The following is a 22,925-nucleotide window of genomic DNA, read 5'->3' as shown; positions in this document are numbered from 1 at the left end:
ACATAACTTACTGCCAGAAATAGCTTTTAATTAAATATAACACAAATTTGATGGGTTTTCTGTCACTTACTGTCTTACAAATACATATATACATGTATCCACACACATGCATGCAAAAAACACAGAACTCTGACACAAAAAGCTTAAGTCATAATGACCCTCAAGAATAAACACTACCAACTAGTTCACCAGCTATTTTAGGTGAATTTCAAGGACTGTCAGCTGGGAGTTATCACCTGTCTAAGCAATATTTCTCCTTTTATTTTTTTCTCAGTAAGCCTTGCTCACTTCCTTTATAAACTACAATTCCTAAGGATGCTTCATGGTTGGTCCTGAAATGTTTAACCTCTGACTTTCCCCTTCACTTGCATTTGAAACAGAAATGGAAAAGAAGAAAAAGAAGCTGATAACTGAATTTTGCAGTAACTCTGCATGACTACTATATTAGAGTCTAATATAATGACACACTTTTTTTCCCCTGGAAATTAAAAGATACATTTAAATTCTATATTTTTATATTTATATATAGGATAAATTATATCATAAGGCATATATCTTTAAGTATGTTCGTGACTATTTACAAAGGAAAAAGGCAATTGACTTAATTTTTATTTAATTTCTGATGAATTCAGAATTTATAAAAATAAATCCTAGTATCTGAGTAAATGAGAAGTAATATGTACAAATTCTAGGGCTTTACACTGCTCTGGAATTATGCACCTCTGTACAAAAATTGTCACTAAACGTAGCTTTTCCACCTTGGAAAAAAAATGGAAAACTACTGTTTAGTACTTACCATTAGTGACTGCTTGAAAATACACAGGAATTTTAGTTAGGAATGAGGAAATGAGAAAAATCAATCTTTGTCTCATGAGGAAATGAGACAAGGATTGATTCTTTGAGGACATCTCAAAGAACAATATCAAAACCAAACCCTCACAGTACTGGAGCACTCAGAAAAAAGGATATTAAAAGGCTTACCAGGGCCTCTGATTTGATTGTTGGCCTGACCACGAAGTTTGGGTCAGGATGCAGCATAACTGGTTTAGAGACTATTGGTACCCCTGGATGACGCTGGGTAGGTGGACTTGGAGCAAGTTGCTATGGAGTTAATTTAAGAAAATTACAGTTTACAACCTAATTTGTGCAAATCCATCATTTCACCAAGAGTTCCTCAATTCAAATGGTTTATCATAATGAATTTAAGGACACTAATCCAAAACAGAGCTGACAGAATTATTTTAACTAAGGCTTACAAAGTCAACAAACCAAAACACAATTTCTCTTATATCCAAGTAGTAGCTTTTCACCTAAAGTCTGGCTTCACAAGAAAGATTTTTTCCATAATCTCAGTGCTGCTTTTGGCATTTTTCCCATAAAGGCAACAAACTGAATGAGAAGTTAGAGAGAAAAACCCCCAAACTGCTAAAGTTGAGTGTAAGAACACAGTGAACCAAACAAAAAGATTTTAACTAATCCATGGCTAAATAAATCTTTTAAGATGAAATTCAGCACGGCTGCAGCAAACAGCTTTCCATAAGGAATTTCAAGCTAAATTTTCTTGATTTAACAGCAAGGGTTTGTGTGGAATCAAGGGCAGGGAATTGACCAAAAAGTAGAGATACCCAGAAACCTCATCGTTCAGCATGGCCTAGTCCAATCCTACACTTTTCACTCAGCCCAAACTCCCACTGACAGCAAGTACAGTTTTATTCAAGAAAAGAGTTCAAAACTGAGTCCCGTGGGTTCAGTTTCTGACTTAGCCCCAGCAACTCTTGGGACACTTTTCTCAATGTTTCTCATAGGAAATGTGATGTATTACAGAGATCATTCTTATGGTACAAGCTGTAACCTCTGAAATTATTTATCTGCTTCCAGCAAATGGGTTAAGCCACTTTTTGGATTTGGTTTTTTGTTCGTTATTTTTTGTGCGTGTGTGCATGTTTTTCCCCTGTGGGCTTGTTTCCCCCATTCTTTCCTTTCTTAAACAACTTTTAAAAAAGTTTGAATCAGATATTTTAAAGTCCCTGTGGCTATCACTCAACTAATGTTCCACACTGCAAAATATATTAAACATTCTGAACTCAGAAGAATCAGAATCAACAGATTCACAGATACCAACTTGTTAAGCTGCACTGGAACTGGATGATTTCTCCTGGAGTTGCATAATTTAGCAACAGATTTTTCTAGAGGGCAGAATGGATGTCTGATCATTCTGTTCAGGCAAAGTCAGTGCAAAGAGATAACAAATGGTGGCTCTAAGATGAAACTTGCATCTTAGCACCCATTATATTTAAAAGGTAGTTTGAACCTAGCAATTTTTGCCTTGATGGAAGAACAAAGCACATGTGCTGTGACATACAGACATTCACAGCATGCAAATATTGACTTCATTTTGCTAAACTGTTGAAATACAAAATCCTTGGACCATTAGAAGTCACTCCAATCACTTGTACTTTCAGCACAGCAACATATCCACACAGATGATTCCCTGTGCTGAATTTTAAATAAATTATCCCTGCAGAGCGAAACCTTTGGCAGTTCCTTGTCATCAGCACTACATGGGAAGTTCATGAAACCACAGCCATGATAAACAGCTCGTGACATACCAGCGGGTTGCTTGACACAGGGGACGCTTTGCCAACGTGGGAGGTGTTTCTTGCAACCTAAACAGCAACACACTTAGTACTGGGTTCATATAAAGTGTAAAGCTAATAATAATTTTTTTCAGAAACAGATAATTTATACTAGATATTTTAACAGCTAGTTCTCAAGAATGTCTCTGACAGGATTTTATTCCTTTTGTCAGGTCTTGTTCAAGCTGAATTGGAAATTAAATTATCTGAGTTGAAACCAAAAATGGAGCAATATAGAGAGTATGTACCAGCTTGAGTAATATTAGAGAAATGAACTTACGGGACAACTACAGTTGTCTTATTTTTTGGCTTTAGCAGGCATAAACACCAGATCTTTAATCCACAGCCACACAAATATACTGCTTTTGCTTATCTTTGGGGTTAAAAACTGACTTTGTAAAAGGTAGCAAGAATAAATTGTCAAGCTTTGGATTTTTCTTCAATTTCTGAAATGACATCAGATATATTGAATTATCTATTTATAAACAAAGCAGCCTTGGCTCAATTAATTTTACTAAGAGCCTAGTTATTTCCTCATATACGGTAATTATATTCAGTGAAAACTGACATCAATTTCAAAGACTAGGTTATTTGTTGTTACCCAACATATTTTTCTTAATTATTATTTTCTCTAACACAGCTAGCAGTGACAAACTGCCAGAAGCGGATATTAGATTACATTGATTTGGGGTCAGATAAGTACAGCAGTTCCTATATTACTCCTGTCTGAATAGTCTCTGTTCTCTTTAAAAGAGTGTATTTCTTGTCTCAACATAAGTATTTTGTACACTTGTGTCGTTTCTCGTCATTTTTATTTTGCAAATAACTTGGGAAATCTGCTATCCATAAGAACATATGATATTTCCATTTCAGTAGATCTAGCACATTCTTGGCACTTCAAATGTATGAACCAAATAGATCAAACACTATCAGAGGTCCACAGAAGTTTGCAAGAGATTCATGGGTCAAATCAGGGCAATTATTCACAGAAAGAATCTACCAGTTTTTACCAAAAAGGGATAAATGTGCATATCTTTCCCCACCCAAGGAGAATCATGCAAACACAAAGCCTATTTAGTAAACATGCAAAACCCCCAAAACCCCATAGTGCAGTCAGTCAACCCATGCAGAAAACTGTATAGGAAAGAAGTGACCATATGGGATCCTCTTCTGCTGCTTGAAACAAGTAAGCAGCTTTTGCCAAAAGAACAACTACATGATTCTCACTACAGTGCTTAGCAAAGGGAATTATGATGAATCAGCTGCCATTTCTTTCCTAAAGTGAGATTTGGCACACAATTTCTTTTATTTGATCCTCTTTTGAACTCAGATTGCAATAAGGAGAAAGTCAATGTTTTCTCAAAGTCCAGAAAGTCAAACCAGGGTACCAGCTCTTGCTTTTTTGTTTCACAGTTTTGGCCTTTTAAAAGTTTGGCTTCCTGACTTTAGGCCAATTTTCTTTGTCCACTCTTCTCACCTAAAAAAGCAATTTGATGACACATTTAAAGAACTTCTACAAGTAATTTCCACTACAGGGATACTTTTCTCAAACTTAACAATGAATTAAATCTGCTGCCTGCAATAGCTTTTTAAAGTTTTTAATCACTGAAGTCTAAACAATCTTTTTTTTTTAAACTGATACATTCTGCTTAGTACATCTGCAGGGTTACAAGGTATGCAAGCAGGAGAGCAAACTCCTCCTGATTTACATTTAAAAAATATTGAAATGAATCTACCTCTAGACTGCATTCACTAGTGATAAAAATGAAGAAACCACCCAATTCTCTCCTTTGACATTGCAAGGGGCAGAAGGGTATGTCGAGCAGACAAAGAGGGTGATGGATCAGGGCAGGGAGGCACTCAGGGGAATGATAAAGGCGCATGCATCCAAACAGATCCCGAGGTCACCTGGGATGCTGGTGTTACCAACAGGGCTGGGCCTCGTGGGGCATTTGAGGCAGGAGGTGGATGAGCTGGCGGTGTTGGGGTTACAGTGGGCAGCGGCGGCGGTGGCGGAGGTGGCAGCGGCGCGCGCTGTTTGGGTTTGTCAACTTCGTCTAAGTTGATGTCATCGAGGTCGGTGGTGTGCAGCTGCAGGCCCCCGGCAAAGCGCCGCATGGAGGCGGCCGGGGGAGAGGGACGGCCGCTCGCCAGCTACAGGTGACAGAACAGAAACCTGCCTCAACACTTCCAAAGGATGGGCAACCCTAGGACGCCGCTCAGGCCAACCGCTCCTCCACAAGAGAGCTTTGCTTCTCCCACACAGAATACACACCAACGTTTTCTCTGAAAGCCTTTCCAAAAGTACTCCTTGGGATTCCCGTTTAAAAAGAAAAAATACCAGGAGCGGTGTGACAGCAACTGTTGGGGTAAAGGGGTTGACAAAAGAAACCCCACAAAACCCCAACAACAGTTTTCAGAAGGCAAAATCACAGGACAAAGCAAGACAACACAATTTTTGCCTCTCTGGCTCTTATGAGGAGAAAGCAAGAATTGCTCCTCACGAAGGTGATTATTTGAAGGAAAATAATCAAACACAGGCCTTGAGATTCTATGTTGTTAAAAAAGGGAAAGGGGTTAAAGTTGTGTAAACATAACCACACATTAGTACAAGAAAGGAAACTAAGCTTAAGCAGCTATCAAAACAAAAATTTAGTGTGCTATTAAATTCAGAACCTCAAGGGGCTTGATATCTTATAATCTACGTTAATCCACAAGGGGCTTGTGATTTTATAATTCATGTTAATACACACCAGATCTATTGGGGTACTAAAGAACTTCAGAATGCAATGAGCAACTCTTCCAAAAAAATAAGGATGTGTGCGAGGAAGGCATCTACATATGCTGTTAGAGTTGCTAACATTTCTTTTGTTGGTGATCCAACTGGAGTAATTGAGAAAATTCAGTCATCGTGCTATTTTGTAGACTCAGCTGAGGAAACCTTACATAGATAAGCTGTCTGACAGACACATTCATCTTGCTCTAATATGGCAACATGTCCCTCAGTGGGTGACACTTTTCACATTCTTCTTATCTAACATGCTCACCTCCTTGTGCTGAAAAATTGCTATTTCTTTGGCAGAGGAGATCTTGAATGCTCTTGCTCCCAAGAAACAGTTTCAACCTGTAGCACCTGATTATCTTTCAGCTGCATTTACCCCTAAGGAGCACTCAGGTTTTGTGTTTTATGTGTTTTAACTGCTTGGGCAGATTTGTAGAAAAATCACAGTAGAGCAGTCATATACAACATAATGGAAAAAATGATGGAACAAACACAACAGAGTGCTGGTCTTAAATCCAGGTTGAGCTCTGAAAATACAATGCTGTTTGTAATCTGTTGTGTTCCTTCTTACTTTACAAAGGAGGACAAAGTTCTAGCAGAACACAGGCTGCCAAGTTTGGATAGTGAGAGAAAACCTCTGCATAATCATTCCACTAAAGACCTCTACTGAAAAACCACATGGATCTGAGCCTAGGGCCATGAGGAACAAAAGATCAGCTGCTTTTTTCAGAGCTGCTCCAGGCTGACCTGAAGGAAAATCATGTGAGAGCGTTCCCCAAGGCCCCTTTTGTGGTTGCAGTTTCTCGGGGGATCCCATGAGAGCTCAGTAGATTGCAGTGTTCCTCTTGGAAGTGGCTTTCCTTGGAAGACAGCCAGAGCAACAGGATGGTGGGAAAGCCTCACCCCATGTCTAGAACCATCAGGCTCTAAGGAACAATCCCTTTCTGCAGCTCCCCTGATTAAAGGGGACTATTTAAAGTACAAGCCCAAACCCTATTCCTTGTGAGTTTTCTATCTTTCTGTAATTTTCTTATCCTTTTCCTTTATTTCACACAATACAAGGAAGCTTCCAAGAGCTCTTTATCAATGATGTTCTTATATTCACATGATGCTAATAAATATAGATGGATCTAGCTTTTGTTACTGGCAGCATGTCCCATCTAGTCCAAATATTTCATGAGACAATAAAACTTATTGGAAGAGCTCACACTGCAACAAAAACTGTTAATTTAGTCATGATAATAGAGTTAAAGAGGACAAAATACAAATCAGCTCATTCCAATAATGTTTAAATTTTCATAAAATATAGGAAAAGAAATGCTATAGATTGTAAGTATCAATTACTGACTTTTCCCCCCCTCCCCTTCAAAAGTACTGAGGGGGAAAGAAAAACAGATTTTTTTCACTGGTAAAACCTGCTGCTTTTAGGAGACAACTTCCAGTTATTTAGAGATCATGCAATATATGGAAAAGCTATAATTTTACCTCAGGAGACTCATTCTCCACAGAGGAGATCTGTTCTAACCGTGTTTGACAAAGTCTTTCCACCCAGTGCTGAACCTTTTCTGATTCTTCCAGGTCTTCTCGCTCTGTCTCAGATACCTTGACCATAACATTGGTACATTAGAAAAGGTTACAGGTGTGGTCACAAGACAACTATGTTTCAAAAGTATGAAATTTCACCTAAAAGAGTTTACAAAAAATAACAATACTTTTAAGAAGGATTTCCTATTTTGCTGTTTTTCAGTAAATTCATCACTACACATGGACACAACTGCAGAAGTATCCTCATTTGGACAAAAGCTGACTAGAAATAAGAAAATGCAGCAACAGTAAGACAGTTTTTAAAATTTCACTATCTTTGAAATAAGTAAACAAGTGTCCTGCTAAAATAATTCCATTAAAAATCCATTTAATTTTCTTTCAATATAGCTTTGCACTTGATAGGTGACAACATACCTCTTGCACAAGACGATTTATTTTCAATTGTTTTTCTCTTTCCAGCATTCCTTCCTTCTCTTTGGCAAGTTTTTGCTCAAACTCCATTTCCTTTTTGTTCTTCTTCTGTTCACAAAAGCTATCGCTTTTTGACTTCTTTCGTTCTTTCCCTTTCTGGGAAGGTTTTGTAAGAAAAACTTTTACATCAGCTAAAACCACCAGAAACTTCAATCTTGGAACATGAGTGTCTGCCTTGAAAACTTAATTACAGTCTACGCAAGTATGGGGATGGTTCTTTAAAAGAAAATCCAAAGTTCCTTTACCCAGTAATTTTCAAGAAATTCAAGATTTTTGGAGGGCTTGTGCCCCCGAACATAAGCTGGATGAGATCAGAGAATTCAACTTTTTTGTTCCTCTGCAAAGTTACAACTTCAGGGCACACAGGCCCACTACAAAACTTTGAATATTCAAAGAGATTTGGTTGTGTCTTAAATTGCCATCTCTCTGTTTTGGCATTTATATATAAATATATGAATGATTGCTTTCAGGTGACAGATGCTCATGTATAGGTAGATGTGCATAGTCCATGCATACAACAGCTTCATGCACATGCCCTAAAATCAGCATTGCATCCCCTAATAAAACTGAAATAAGGAATTGTAAAGGAAAGGTTTACATCAGTGCAGAAACTGAGTTGCTTCCAAGAAGGAACACTGCATCACAAAGACCATGTAGCTCCTACAAGCACTAGATAAAATCTACTCAGATGAGTTAAATAATACAGCACAAAGTGACTCTAAAATTTTAGATGTAGGACACAAACAAAGGGAAGAGCTACATAGTCTTTTGGAAGCCTCTGTTCCTGTTGTCCTCAAAACACACACTGCTCCTTATTTCTTCTTTTGTTATGTCACATTTCTGCTGCTCTTTCACATTTGTACAGGTAGGACTTAGTTCATTTTGGAAATGCCATGTTCTTGCTCTATTTATGAAAACTAAAACAGAGGAGCAGGTGGCCACTTGTAGACAATTACTGCCACAGACACAAAGGCTGTGCTTCAGGTTTGATTTTGTTCTTCTCATCATCATCAGCTATTGACTTTTCTTGCTTTGAATTCCTAAAACCACCACAAACTGCTTCACATTAAATAGCATTATTTGTCTTCCTTTCACCTTTTGCATATTAATATTGATAACAAAGCCCTAGAAAACAGACGTTTTCCCTGGCAGCTACAGAAGCCAAATCCCCCAGCCAAGCCATTAACTGGAACTTTGTACTGCTGAGTTCAGTGGGATGTGGTCTATTGCTTCATGGTTATGTGGTGGTGGTGTTTTACGGAGGGGAACAGGGGGAAAGGAACCCCAAAAACATTGGAAATAAAGCTTAACTAAAAAACCTAGCTTTTCACACTAATGTTTTAACATAAACCTAATTCTGCGGTCTATTTTGTTCAGGGTTAATTAGTTTTTACCTTAACAACAATTGCCAACATCATCCTCTTAAAAATTCAAAGATACATCTAGCAGACAGTGCCAAATGTAACATCAGGCAGGTCAACTTGCTAGGTATCAACATTTGAAGAACTACTGAATTCAAAGGCCCACTAAGCAGTACACAAGCCAAAGTCTTCTAGAACATGAACATATATCTAAGTGTCTTAGCTGCAGTCACAGCATTCAGATGCAAGAGGATGATTCATCCTTTCCTACAATTTTCCCCATGGATTCAGTTTACTTCCTATTATAGACATTTTTAGTACAGAGTAAAATATTGTTTTTAAAACAAACAAAAAAATCATTAGCAATAGGGAATAGGATAGAAATTCACCACTGCCAAAAGCAAATGTTTGAAAAGGAAATGTTTTCAAACTTCCAGTGCACAGAGTGTGGTGAAGTTCAACAGGAATTATGTTAAGATCATTAGTATACAAAGAGGTAGTTAGGCATTCTCCTAAACTATAGTTTTCAGCAGCAACCCCAAATATTACCCTCTTTGTGTGAAGAGTTTCCACAGCATGTGTTTATAATTTTCATTTAAAAATCCCAACTGCCCTGGTTTTTCCACAGGTTACAGATCCATGATGATTTACAGTCACTAGCAGTACAAAAAGCTATTGGAATGCACCATCTTCTCCTGATCTCATTTAAGGGGAACAGGTATATCCTGGGCACACAGAAGGTCAAATTAAAAGTCCTGAACAGTGACACAAATACTTCATCCGTCAGAAGCAATCCTGACCTCCTCTGAAACCCTGAGTTCTTGCCAGATACGCACACCAAATCTTCATGGCACTTTTACCACTGTTAATTAGCAAAAAACCACCACTAAAGCACACAACTCAACAGCAATCCCCTAAAATATGGCTAATATACATTGCAAGAAATAAAGAAAAGGAAGCAGCAGCAAGTACAAAATATTACTTGAAACTCTCATAAATTGAAATTGCAATACTTCAGCAGCATTCCATACAAATATTTTATCAGCCTAAAGACTGTTAACTGTTTTTTTTGCTCATATCTGCATGCCTAAAAGCCTTTCGCCTTCAGCACTCCTCCCACAGGGAGATTTGCAAAGGTATAAGTGGATAATTTTTGTCTCTACTGTTTTTATATACACATGATTGAGGACTTTTGGAGAACATGAAGACATGCATTGCCCACCTGTAATAAACATCTGCAAAGTATTGTTATACAATTCCCTCTGCACATGGCAGAACCCAGAGCCTGAAGGACTCAAAAGGACAAAGTCCTAGACACACGCATCCCAAAGGCATCTTAATTTGTGCACACATTAAAAGAAGGAGCATTTGACTATAAAGAATGCTTACTAATAGCAGAGAAGAAGAAAAATGAGGAATTCCAATCCAAACACACACAGCAAACAAATTGACATTTTAAACGCTGTACCTTACGGATTGTGGGAAATTTCCCTTCATACCGATAAAACCATCCAAAAGCTACAAAAGGTAAAGGAAAAGTTGTTTTTTGAAGAAAAGCCAAGGACAGGCTCATAATCAGACCAATCCATGCTGATATGTGTAACTGCTTAAAATTTATTTGGAGGCACAACACCAGAGGTTTGATATTACATAACAAGTTCTTAGCTAAGTTCTTGATAAATGGTTCTAGAACATTTAGTCATAGGCTTCCCTTATTTTAGTGATACACATTTTATGCCAAATAAAGAAAATGCAACAAGTATTCTTTACACAGAACCACACATGCCATGTGCATTGCTAGGATTTTTATGGTCACACTCCTACTTTACAGTAGTTTTAGCAAGCTTTATGAAAGTTAACCAGGTATTCAAACTCATTCAAGCTTGTGGCAGAACACTGCTTTTGAGGACATATGAAAAGCTCCATTTCCCAGGCCAAAATATTTCAAGCCCCAAGTGCATAAATATTGTAAAATATATTGCTAAGTAAAAACATACAAAAGAATATATTACCATAACTTTTATATATGAAATACTGCTAATTCAGAGCACTCAGTATAATCCATGTTTCTGTAGGGTTGTTAGATCTCATATCAAGGTATCTTTAGATGCAATGACAACAGCAGTGTCAAAATCTTTCATCATTTACTAAAGGACCACACATATTGCCCTAGGAAAACTAAATGGTCAGCTGAATGTCAAGACTGACTGTCAGGAGGTGAGACACAGGAAGAATCTGAATCAGGATAGGAAGTCAGGGCTGAGCGGCAAACCTGTTTGTCCTGCTTCATGTTCACTTCATCCATGTCATCTGTTTCAAGTTGGTCATGTGCAACTCCCTTTAAATCTTCTAGAGAAACAAAGGAGGAAAGGGGTGAGGAGACAGAAGTGACAGTAGCTGGGGGTTCCCATGAAATGAAAAAGAGATCAGTAACGTGTGACTAGAAGTTTCTGTGAAACAAAAATCGCACTAAGTGATGGGATGTTTTTCTACAGAATTGTTAAAAAAAAAAAAAAAAGGCTCTACTTAAAATAATCTCTAACCTCCTCCAGTCCTGAAGAGTTGATAGGATCTGCATGTGGACAACTGGTCTACTATGTGGTGAAGGGAAGCCTGAAGAGTTTGGTGGCTTTTCCTGTAACAGAACCATCAGCACAACTCCCCAAAGCCACACACAAAATAATATAATAAAATAATATCAGATAAGGAATTGGCCCAGGTCTCCTATAAATTATGCAACTATTTATTGTTGCAACGACAAATATGCAACAATTTCTTTCTACAATACAATTTTAGTACACTCTCCACATACAATTTTCAGCTTCCAATTAAGCTTCGTAACTGCCAGCTAAGCTCCAACTCTCTGAATTCCCTTTGGACAAGTAAATCAGAAAGCCAGCAGCATCCTGGGCTGCATCAAGAGCAGCAGGGCAAGGGAGGGAGGTCTGCCCCTCTACTCTGCTTCCATGAGACCCCTCCTGGAGTGTTGTATCCTGTTCTGGAGCTCCCAATATAAGATGGAATGCCTGGACCTGTCGGAATGGGTCCAGCAGATCCAGCAGAGGGCCATGAAGATGATCAGAGGGCTGGAGCCCCTCTGCTATGACAAAAGGCTGAGGGAGCTAGGGCTGTTCAGCTTGGAGAAGAGAAGGATGTTGGGAGACCTCAGGTGAGCCTTTTGGTACCTAAAAGGGGCCACCAGAAAAATGAAAATGAACTTTTTAAAAGGGCGAGTAGTGACAGGACAAGGGAGAATGGCTTTAAACTAAAAGAGGACAGATTTAGATTAGATGCTAGGAAGAAATTCTTTACTGTGAGGCACTGGAACAGGTTCCCCTGGGTAGGTGGTGGATGCCCCATCCCTGGCAGTGCTCAAGGCCAGGTTGGACAGGGCTCTGAGCAACCTGGTCTAGTGGAAATTGTCCCCACCCATGTCAGGGGGTTGGAACTAAGTGATCTTTAATATCCCAAGCCAAACTGAGAAAAGGCTGACAGAAACAACATGCAAAACAATGCACCAAATCCCCAAGGTTGATGCTTCCGACCGTTTCTTAGTAAGCCTTATTCTTACTTTTCCTGCTGCTGATTGTTAAAAACCATGACTATGTGAATGGATGTAGATTTTGCAAGATAGATACCTGTTAAATAAGAATTATTTAACTGATTTATCATATGCTTCCAGTCTTCCAAAAAATAATCAAGTCATAGCAATCTTAACTTAACCAAACAAACTAGCAGTATATTTTTAATAGAGCTCAGTGATGTGTCTTAGACAAATACAAGGAGGAAATTTGACATCAATTACTTACTTTTGTGTTTGGAACGAGGGGGAGAGTGCACTTCTGCAGTTACAGTTTTTAGAGACTTGGGTGGTTCTTTAGGACCCCAGTCTTCTTCCCACTCCTTTTTAAATTTCTCTTCCTCTGCTGTTATCCTAGAGGAAACAAATGCAGTTAAACATTCTGAGTACAAAATGAACAACATCAGTATAAATTCATTACCATTATAATTTTTCAGCATATTTGTTTTTCTCTTGAATATAAAGCAGAAAAAGCTGCTCCTTCCGCATAACTGAATTAATCAATCTGTTTAATTTACTAAACTACTAAGACAATTTGTAAACTACAATGCAAGAAGATATTCTTATTTAATATTTAGACTTTTAAGGCCTGTTATATAACACCTGCACAGATAATAAACCATGAGTGACACACTACAGTACTATCACCTTAAAAGAAGTAAAAAAAAAAGTCTCTCATTTAGCAATTTTTTCATTTTTAGGACTGGAATTACTTACTAGAAAAACTGAAACACCGAATGACAGAATATCTACCATACATGTAAATCAGATGTCACAATGGCAAATTATACCTAAAAAAATATGTGACTCTCCTCTCTCTTTAAAACTATTTTGATGATTGCTTCCTAAACGCATAGTTCAAGGTTGCCATAAAAAGTGACTCTTCCCCACAAGAAATAAATACTGTTGGAACAGAAGCCATATTAAATTCTGTATTTTAGGAAAAAACGGGAAAAAAATCAAAAAAAGAGAGGAGAGGGGTACGGATAGAGGAAGAAGTACGGAAGAGGTAGAAAGGTACGGATAGAGAATGGGGGATGCTGCAGGGAGTGTCACAATTCAGGACAAGAGCATGCAAGAGAAGTAAATTACCTAGCATTGCACTTTGATCAGAGAAAAAAGATGTTTCAAGCAAAAACTCAGCAAGTACCAAGTATGTCACAGCAGAAGTGCTGAATACCCTGACAACATGTAGCTTCATATATGTTGCCTTAAATGATCCAAGATCTATTCTTGATTACAGCTTGCCTTGAACTAATAATGTGGTGCCAAAATTTACCAGGTCTTAGATACATATGAATCTATATTTGGATTACCTTTTGCATCTCTAAATTAGCTAAAGTAAGTTGAAAAAATATTCACATGGTTTCAAAACACTCCTAAATACGTAGCTGAGCTCACTATTTAAATGTAGAGGCATTGTCAGGGAACAATGGACAGAATGTTTTTAAATTTAATTTTAGTTGTTAAAAGTCAGTGCTACAATGTAACTTGCAGTACATGGAGTTAGGGATCTCTGCCATTTAGGCTCATATGAAATTTTTTTCAAATGTAAGATCCCAAAAAAGGGCACAGTGACTATACAAGGAACTCCTGCAGAAAGGATTCTTAAAAGAAGGCAAGGCATGATACTCAAAAACAATTAATACAGAAAAACATTGTATTTTAGCCTGCCACAACTGCTCATTAAATCTCAGCTTTAGATTTCATCTAGGTTCCTGTGCTACCATTCTCCCTCTTCCTCACCCAGGAGACTGACACCAACTTAACAGTTTGGATTGTGATATGGAAAAGCTTAAAAATGGCTGAGCAACACTTAAAAATTATACAGGCAGCTATAAAGCTGTGCTAGACTTTACACTGAGCAGCCCTCAGGGCAAGAAAGCCTTCCCTGAGTGAGTAAAGACACTCTTAGTGCAGAACAACACAGCAGACATCCAACATCCGTTATAACAGACGGGCAATCTAGATTTGGAGAACAGAAACATCCTTCACCTGTAATGGCCTGCTTTTATAGCAGCTTTTGGCTATTGCAGGAATTTCTATATAGGCCACAAAATAAAGAACAGGATGTTATCAACTGCCTGGGACCAGAAAAGGGAAATGCTTAAGAATTCATCCATGTGCTGCTGTAGAGCCCCCAGCAGGACTGCCAGAAGATTTTTCTCTTGTGACAGCTGGGGAATATATTTCTTTATGCACTTTACAAATTCAGAATTCCCTGCTCTTTTTCTATCACTAAATTTCAGCTAATACAGATACATGAAAAGAGAGTTAAATGAATTAAATTAATTAAAAACCCTTAATAACATCAAAGGAGCAAAGCCAAAGACTTGAGGGTCAATCTTGACCCTAGAAGGCTGAATCAAAATAGGTATTATTCTGCAATTTGCATTTTCATGCAATTTCCCAGCATCATTTAGAAGTTAATTACTCTGATAACAACTGGTTAATTTCAAACTTGCAAATGTAAAAGTGCTTCAGTCAAAAATATAGTACTGATCTGTTTCTTAGCAGAACTGCATTTTTTCTCTTAGAATTAATGTAGTGTTTCAGTGACGACAAAGTAAACAAGTTCTGGGGCACAGAATTTCCTTAATCTCAAGTTTCTCTATATATTAATAATACTTTTAAAATAAGTTCTCAACTTCAACTTCACAGTGAACTCCACAAAATTTATTATTGCCTCATGTTAATTTATGATCCTCATGTTTACAGGTACTGATTTTCAGATCAGTTTCCAATTCTTTAACTGTGGTGTACTTACTAATATGTACTGGATCCTACATTTAGCTAAATGGAAATACTACACAATTTTATTTGAAAGCATCATGCAGAATGTATTCAGCCAGATCTAATCTAATACACAAGGAACCCTCTTCCAGGTGGCACATTGCCTGTCTAAGGTTTTTACTCACTGCTCTATTTCTCTGCGATATCTCTCCTCTTCCTCTGCAGCCTTCTGGGAAATCTCCAGCTTTCTTCTATAATGAGTGGAATTAGGACAACATGATAAAAATAGTATTTTCTGAGTAAGAACCTGAACAATGTGTGTCAGCATACAGTTAAAAGTTAAATACAGTAAATACATTTGTACTGGGGGAAAACACTCAGTTTTAAAAGTCATCTTTGACACCAAAGATTCAGTACGGTTTCCTAGGAACCCCAAGGACATTCCTGACCACATGGATAATAAGGGAATATACTCTACTTAATTCTATGAGTCACTACCTTCTTCTGAGAAAAGACTATAGTGTTTTTTTGTATGAGTTGAAAATTTCTAACTATCTTGCTAAAAATAAAGCATGAGTGAATAGCATCAGGAAAATAATGAATACCACACATTGGGGTATGAGAGTCAGAGAGCAGCATGCTCTTCTACTCAAGATGGCTTTAAATGCTAACAGCTTTGAAAGCTCAGAATATCAAGAGCATCACAGGACAAACATTTTATGAACAGAGACTCTGCAAAAGCAAAACAATGTTAATCTAAGTTGAGAATCTTCTCACTTTGGTGAGAAATATCACAAAAAGAATTATGTGCTCCTGTCTTCCATGCCCTCTCCAAAGCCAAGCTAAATTTTTCAGGCTGTCCTATAGTGAGTTCTCACAATCTCTCTTTCTCTTGCTGCTCTTTGATGATTTTGTTGGTCTCCAGCGCAAGCCGCTTCTGATGCATTAACTCCTGGCGCTCCAGCTCACGGAGACGTGCTTCTCTTTGCCTTTCTTCTTCAGTCAGGAACAGCTCCTTGCCCTGCGATCAAAAACACCACTCGCATCACCTGTGAAAATAACTCATTAATGCAGTTCTTCTAGGAGATGATTCAAACCCATTTACATAGTAGCACATCTGTGGATGCTGACAGTCTGGTCAGATAAACTTTCCCAGACATTATTCTAGGGGAGCTTGAGAAAGTTTATCTGACTTTCTCTCTGACCAGACTGTCAGAGAGAAAATCCACAGCACATCTGCCATTTCCTCACATTGCTCTTCCTGAGGAACGCACCCTGGAAGATCCTCAAAGACCTGACTGGTTACTCCAAGGGGCTATTCTAGTTTCAGCCTCTCAATTATTATGCACAAAACACTTCAGACAAGGTTTGCAACTACTGAAGCCAGCAATAACACCATAGGGGTCATGCCAAATTTATGCTCAGTGTCACTCAGAAAAAAAAAATTCACATTATACTTTCTTGAAACTTCACTGGGCAATGAAATGCCAGAAAACAGAACACTGAATGATTCCCAATGTGAAGAGAACTACACAGTTACTGTGTTTTAATGCTCTTAATGCCTGGCTGCTGCAGAAACGTGTCATCATTCTGGACCCCAAATATAGGGAATGTACATCCCCAAAACACACTGCAGTTCATGTATTTCAGTTGGTTTTATGTATTTCAGTTTGTTCAGTTTGTGTTTCAGTTGGTTCACTTTTCATTTGCTTTACAATTAAGACACTAGCACTATTTTCTGTTCAAGAAAGCCATTTCTATACTGCTATAGAACACTTTGATAACATGAATCTAATTTTCATTTCTGAAAGAAAAATCCCATGTTAATTAGGAATGTAGGATTTTTCCTGTCTCTAAAGTGCAAAGTACACATCTTGAACAAAACCAGGCATTGAGGAATGCTTTGCATCATAGTAGGGAAACTGTTTCCTTATGCTATCTGTTCTCCAGTCAAAGATGTCTGTTGAGAAGATGATGCAAGAGGAAGGAGTGAGGAACAGAGGAGTTCCATAGCAACAATTTGCCATTTTAAGGATACCACCCCAGTGATGCATGCTGAGGTAGATCTCGTATTTTTAAAGCTGTTAACGTAACTGGGAGTTGAAACGAAGTCCTTAGGATGTTGAATTCATGAAGCCTCATCAACTAACCCAGAATATTTGTTTAAGTAATCTCTACAGCACCTCTGGACAACTTCATCTTTTCTTACTCTAAAAGTAGTTTAAATAAACTATTAATTCCTTAATGTAGCTACACAGTATACATGAGCCCTTAGGAAGTAGCTGAAGTGACTTATTAAATCTTTTTTTTCCCTATTTAACTCAGTTTCAGGGCAACTGGAAAACATGGTCTTTGATTAGTCTATGGAACTTGATTATCCTCTTGTATACAACTACACACTTTCTATAAGGATTAAAGCAGTAAAAACATTAAAACATTTATTGAAAGTCACACTGAAGTCAGAGTGAAGATTTAATTAACTTCAGCTGGCTTTATATTAGATCTCAAAGGCTTGCAGTTCTGTTGCATAGAACAGTGGAAAGGAAAAATTGAGCAATTTTCAGTGTGTCAATACACTAATGAGATCAGATAAACTGTTACAAAAGGAACCCATTTGGAATAAAGACTAAGGCATCAGCTATTCAGGATTAAAAATTATTTGTCTCCAATCCAATTCATGTTTCAGCAGAAGCAGAACAGAACAGAACAGAAGCTCTCAAACATTAGAGACCATTACAATAATGTTAATTTCCATTCCTTGTGAAGGAAATGATTTTGCATTGGCCCACAACCATGTTTTATTTGACAATACTTGGTGTGGTATGAAAGACTAACATGCCACTCAAAACTGTGCTGGTTTGACTGAGGTATAGATCTTATACAGAAACACAGCTTTTGTTTTTATCCATTTATTTTTACCATTTATTTACTGACATAGCTTTACTCATTTCTGCTTACAAATATTCTGCTTTTACAAATACACTACTTACAGCACCTGCTACCACAGAGATAGTCAAAGTACGGCTGCTCTTGAGCACTCTGACAGCCTGAAAATTAAAACAAAACAAAAAGGAATGTGAAGGAAGGGATAAAAGGCCAGTAAAATGCTAGTTACCAAGACTGGAATTTCCAGAACTAAATAGCCATAGGTATGCAAATATGCAAAATCCATGTTCAATACATAACCCCTTGAGCTAATAGCCCAGAATCAGAACATACTTTTTGCAAAGGAAAACAGGACACATACTTAATAAGCTGACAACTACAAATGCAGGGAATTAAGAAGACTTTTACCTCTTTGTGGTCCACATTAGAAAAGTCCACTCCATTCACCTCAACAATCTGATCACCAACCTAAAGGGATTAATGCAAATTTTAGTACTGATGCTAAGTTAGTACACACATTCAATGAAAACAGAAAGAAATGTGCTCTCTAACACCCTTCACACAACAATCATGGGTACGGGCAGAGTGCAAGGGGAACAGACTGGAAACTTGTCAGGTTTGCATACTCCTGCACTGGGATCTGCCATTGCCACTGCTTGGGATCAAATCCTGAGCTTGAAGGAATATTGGTCTGACTCAGGTCACTCCTGCTGTTACACTTTAGAAAACTAGCTTTGTTTGAAATGTAATCACCAGGTATTTCTTTCCTATGGGGAAGAAAACCCCCCGAATCCTTGGAGTTGTCAATACAAAACAAGAATTCCTTATGGCACCTACCTTGCAAGGTGGTAAACTTACCTCTAAGCCCACCTCTGCTGAAAGAGAATCTGGCTTAACATTGCTGATAAAAATGCCTGGTTTTTGTGTTGGACCACTGGAAATACTGGAAATGTAGAAAATCCCAAACATTAATTGGATAATATTTGTAGAATAATATTTATGACAAATACAGTGTAACACAGTGAGTAGTTTTAGCTGTTTCTTCATAGTTTTTTGCTTGAATAATAATTAAATTATTAGCCAATTCTGAAACAAATACCAAAACTTACCAGTACACACACAGTGGTTTATCATCCTATTTTCCTACTCTCCACCCCACAAAACTGGTTTAAAAGAAAAACCTACAAGAAAAATAATCATCTGTATTTTGCCTTACATGCTGAAACTTACATGTATGCCGACTTACACTGTCTAAAGGACTGGGGCACTAATCGTACCTGAAAGTGAACAAGCAATGCAATGAAGATTTATTTGCTGAACTGCATGACCCTCTATGTATAAAACATTGTTATTTTCTTAGGATTATTTATTAGGAACAAGAAGGATGTTTCATCCAGGGTCCAACATCTAGATCAGGAACTTTAAGCTGCAATCTAAGCTGGGCCTAGATACAGAAACTATTTTGTAGATTATACATTCAATGAGTGATACTGAGCCACCTCTCCAGGTTTGTAAATTATTTTTTAAAAACCTTGACATCCTCCAAATTACAGGAGAAAAGAGGCCTGATAATTACAACTATCTATTTCTAAATATATAAGAAATCCTACAATATCCCTTTCTACTCCAAAATCTCCCTAAGTATTGCAAGGAGTCCAAGAACCCCAGAATCATATTTCTAAAATATCTTGTAAATTCAAGAATGATTTTAGAAGCTGGATGTAGCTTTGTGATGATGTTTTAGCTCTGAAATGGTCAGAGACTGCAGAGAGCAAACCTGACAGTGGACAGTGCTGGAATTTGCTATGTCACTGAGCAGCACTTTTAAGTATTTAAAAATGTAAAAGCATTTACAAGATCCAATTCCATGACAAGTTGTACTAAGGCACTTTCAGTCCATTCTTATTTTTGAATTTTAAAGTTCTTTTCTTCATGACAGTAATTTTAACACAGCTACTTACACTTTGCCTAAAAATATGTAAGATGTGCCACAGATACCCTACTGTTAGTTTGCCTTCCTGATCCAGCATGGATCTTCATTTGTCTGACAACATAGCCAAGAAGGATGGAAATAACTGCCTTGAGTGTTTCCTTTAAAAAACAGTGACATTAAATAAAAAACATGTACCCACCTGCATCCCATGCCTTTTGTACCAATCAAGCTAATGAAGACTTTCTTCTCTTTACTGTCTCTCCCTCCAGAAGAAGCAAGTCCAGCCACACTGCCCTTTCCTTCCTGCAGAGGGATTAAACAATGCTGCAGATGTTAATTCTGTCTTGAATTCATATCAAGACTACTATAAAATTTCATGTAGCCAGGATGAATCCCAGCCAGCATCAAGGTAAGATTCAAGGTCCTATTCAAGGCTCCAAGGTCCTATCCTGCTGGAAATGAAAGTGAGATAGAGTCATTTCAGTGGAGTTGCATGGCTGAGGTGAAAGACTGAACTTATCTGTTTGCAGAACATTACTTAAATAGTCAAATTTGGTCTTCAGAAAAGGGTGGAGGGAAATTAGAGGAAAGTGATATGGAAAAATAATAATAATTTAGATTATTGTTTCCTGACAAAAGGGTTGGAGAAATACATGATAAGGTTCACTATTTAAGTATGTCTTTCTTCCTGAAAGCAAAATAACAGTAATTGTGGTGTTTCTTTTCACTTCTGCAACCCTTAGAAGTCACTTGCATTCAAAGTTGTAATTCCTCCACTAATATGCCTAAAATAGGCCAAATAATCTGATAAAGATTTATGCAGTAGAACTACAGCCTGGGAAGCTATTAAGCTCAAGCAAAATGAAGAAGCAATTAATGAGTAAAAGCCATTTCATTTGTGTCCTGCCCTTTCCTTACCTAATAGCTCTAGAATAATTTCATATCACAAAAGATGTTCCTCACAGAATACTTTCAACAAGATATTGGATTATAGTAATGCATCAATAGCTTCTCTGATAAGGTCAGAGGAGAAAGTGTTTCAGAACCATTACAGATTCCCCAGAAGACATTTAACAAAATATTGATCTCTTACCCCACACTCTGACACAAACTGATCCACATACTGCCATTTAAGGGGTTCATCTGGAGAACTGAAAGGAAAAAATAATTTTAAATAATGGGACAAAATACGTGTCAATGTATTCCAGAAGCTACTTTGGAATGAAGCCTTCTGTTCGGCATTCACAACTTTCTTTGGATACCATTCACATTTGGTTTATTTTCCAGCAATTTAAACAGAACATTAAACAAGAGTACAATTATTGGGGCTAGTAAAGGTTGAATATAAAATAGATAAAGCCCTCTCAGGTAAAACAATTTTAGGAACCTCAGAGGAAAACTGTAAAATGAACCATAACCACTCAAACATCTTACAGAAATATCTATGCAGAGTGACACCTCCTGTCATTAACACTTGTCAAACATTCTGCCTAAATATTCAGCTTTTCAATGAAAAGGGCAAGACCAAAACAATTTTAAATTTTTCTAAACTCTGAAGCCATCATCAAATGCTACATATACAAAGAAGCAGTGGAGCTCTCTGCTATGCTAGGTGCAGTGATAATTAAATTTCCATGATATATCTGTGACAAATGAGGAAATAGAAATTGGTTCATTTAAGTAGGCAACTGGCATAATATCAGATTCATCAAGCAAGACATCTCTCTGTTCATTAAAAAGGATGTGACATTTTAATCAGCATTCACACATTTTCATAATTAAACACAGATTCTTGGGATAGAAGAGGCTGTGCAAAAATGCATCTGTTTTCAAAAGCAAAGCCATTACCTTTTGACAGGTATCATGCCAACATCTGAAAAAGAAAAATACTTTGTTATGTTTCTGCAGACCACAAACAATCCATTAACAGCAATCATCGGTGATAGAGGTCATTTTTTGTGTTACTTACGCCTAACTTTTATGGACACAACTTTCTTTGTACGAATGAGGTTGATGACTTCTTCATGTGTACATGATGAAATGGAATATCCATTGATGCGCACTATCTCATCCCCAACCTCACAAACAGAAGGGAAAAGAAAAAGTAAGCTAGAGTTAATAATTTTAGAAGTTTTTAAGATTGAATGTAATCTGGCAGTCATTTTGCTACAAAGGTTAGATCATGTCAATTCATGAATACTTTTTGAATCTCAGGTAATGTCAGATCAGACTTACCTGTAATTGTTTTGAAATAACACCCAAACGAAAAAATTAATGGCCAAATAACAATTTTATAAACACTGTCTACTATACATCCAGTTTGTATTCCACAGATTACCTTAAAAACAAGCCTGTGTTTTAATTCAAATAATTTTAGAGTTACTTTCTTTTATACTTTAGAAGTTAAAGTTTGCTTTTACCATATATTTTCTGAGATACCTTCCTTAATATATTTGATCAATAGGAAACTAAGCTTAGTCTTATTATCTTGCCTGATTCTGGATTGAGAAAATGCATTATTTTAAGGGATTTTACCTTTTTTTCATTTGTTTGGGACTCCACTAACATTTATTGCCAATCCAATGGCAGCACCCTAAGGACATTCCCTGGCAGTGTTCAATTCAATAGTGTAGAACAGATAACATGCTTTCAGCCACTTCTATAAAATTTCAAATCTTATTTATCAAAGTACAATCAAAAAGTTTCTCTTCCTCTAATATAAATCCAAATTTGATATGCTATTATGACTAGAGAGAATTTTCCAAGTTTTTATGAACTCTGCCCAATGATCCTCTTACCCAGCCAGGCTGAGGAGGAATCAGTGATGAAGGCATTGCCTACTTCATTTTAGGTAGTGCCTTATTATCTGCCCAAGATTACAATGAAAAATTCCAAGTCCCGGCAGGAGCACCATAAACAAAAACTTTTACTTGATGTGAACCACGTGATGTGGCTGTATGAAAATTAGTGCATGATTTCTTTCATTATCAATGCAGAT

General features: G+C 37.4%; 1 protein-coding gene across 4 annotated transcripts in view; it reads right to left on the bottom strand.

Annotated features, from left to right (window-relative positions):
- Window positions 1-22,925, bottom strand: part of USH1C (USH1 protein network component harmonin) — a 47,727-nt gene that overhangs the window by 12,776 nt on the left and 12,026 nt on the right. For 3 of the 4 annotated variants that reach the window (XR_012580870.1, XM_014266773.3, XM_014266774.3), the window contains exons 5-15: window positions 21,897-22,005; window positions 21,776-21,800; window positions 21,021-21,078; window positions 20,127-20,230; window positions 18,853-18,937; window positions 18,403-18,462; window positions 18,099-18,155; window positions 15,987-16,129; window positions 15,294-15,359; window positions 12,605-12,729; window positions 11,068-11,144 (exon numbers count right to left, since the gene is read on the bottom strand). Coding sequence is in view for 3 of the 4 variants with exons in the window: in XM_014266773.3 (XP_014122248.1) it covers window positions 11,068-11,144; window positions 12,605-12,729; window positions 15,294-15,359; window positions 15,987-16,129; window positions 18,099-18,155; window positions 18,403-18,462; window positions 18,853-18,937; window positions 20,127-20,230; window positions 21,021-21,078; window positions 21,776-21,800; window positions 21,897-22,005 (909 nt within the window). In the remaining variant the exon portion in view is untranslated. Of the gene's footprint in view, window positions 1-7,377; window positions 7,531-10,263; window positions 10,314-11,067; window positions 11,145-12,604; window positions 12,730-15,293; window positions 15,360-15,986; window positions 16,130-18,098; window positions 18,156-18,402; window positions 18,463-18,852; window positions 18,938-20,126; window positions 20,231-21,020; window positions 21,079-21,775; window positions 21,801-21,896; window positions 22,006-22,925 lie in introns of all 4 variants that reach the window. The other variant, XM_074543364.1, reaches the window with a different exon arrangement.

Source organism: Zonotrichia albicollis, chromosome 6 (assembly GCF_047830755.1).
Source record: "Zonotrichia albicollis isolate bZonAlb1 chromosome 6, bZonAlb1.hap1, whole genome shotgun sequence".
NCBI classification, from domain to species: Eukaryota; Metazoa; Chordata; class Aves; order Passeriformes; family Passerellidae; genus Zonotrichia; species Zonotrichia albicollis.
This window is presented reverse-complemented; position numbering and strand designations above follow the sequence as displayed.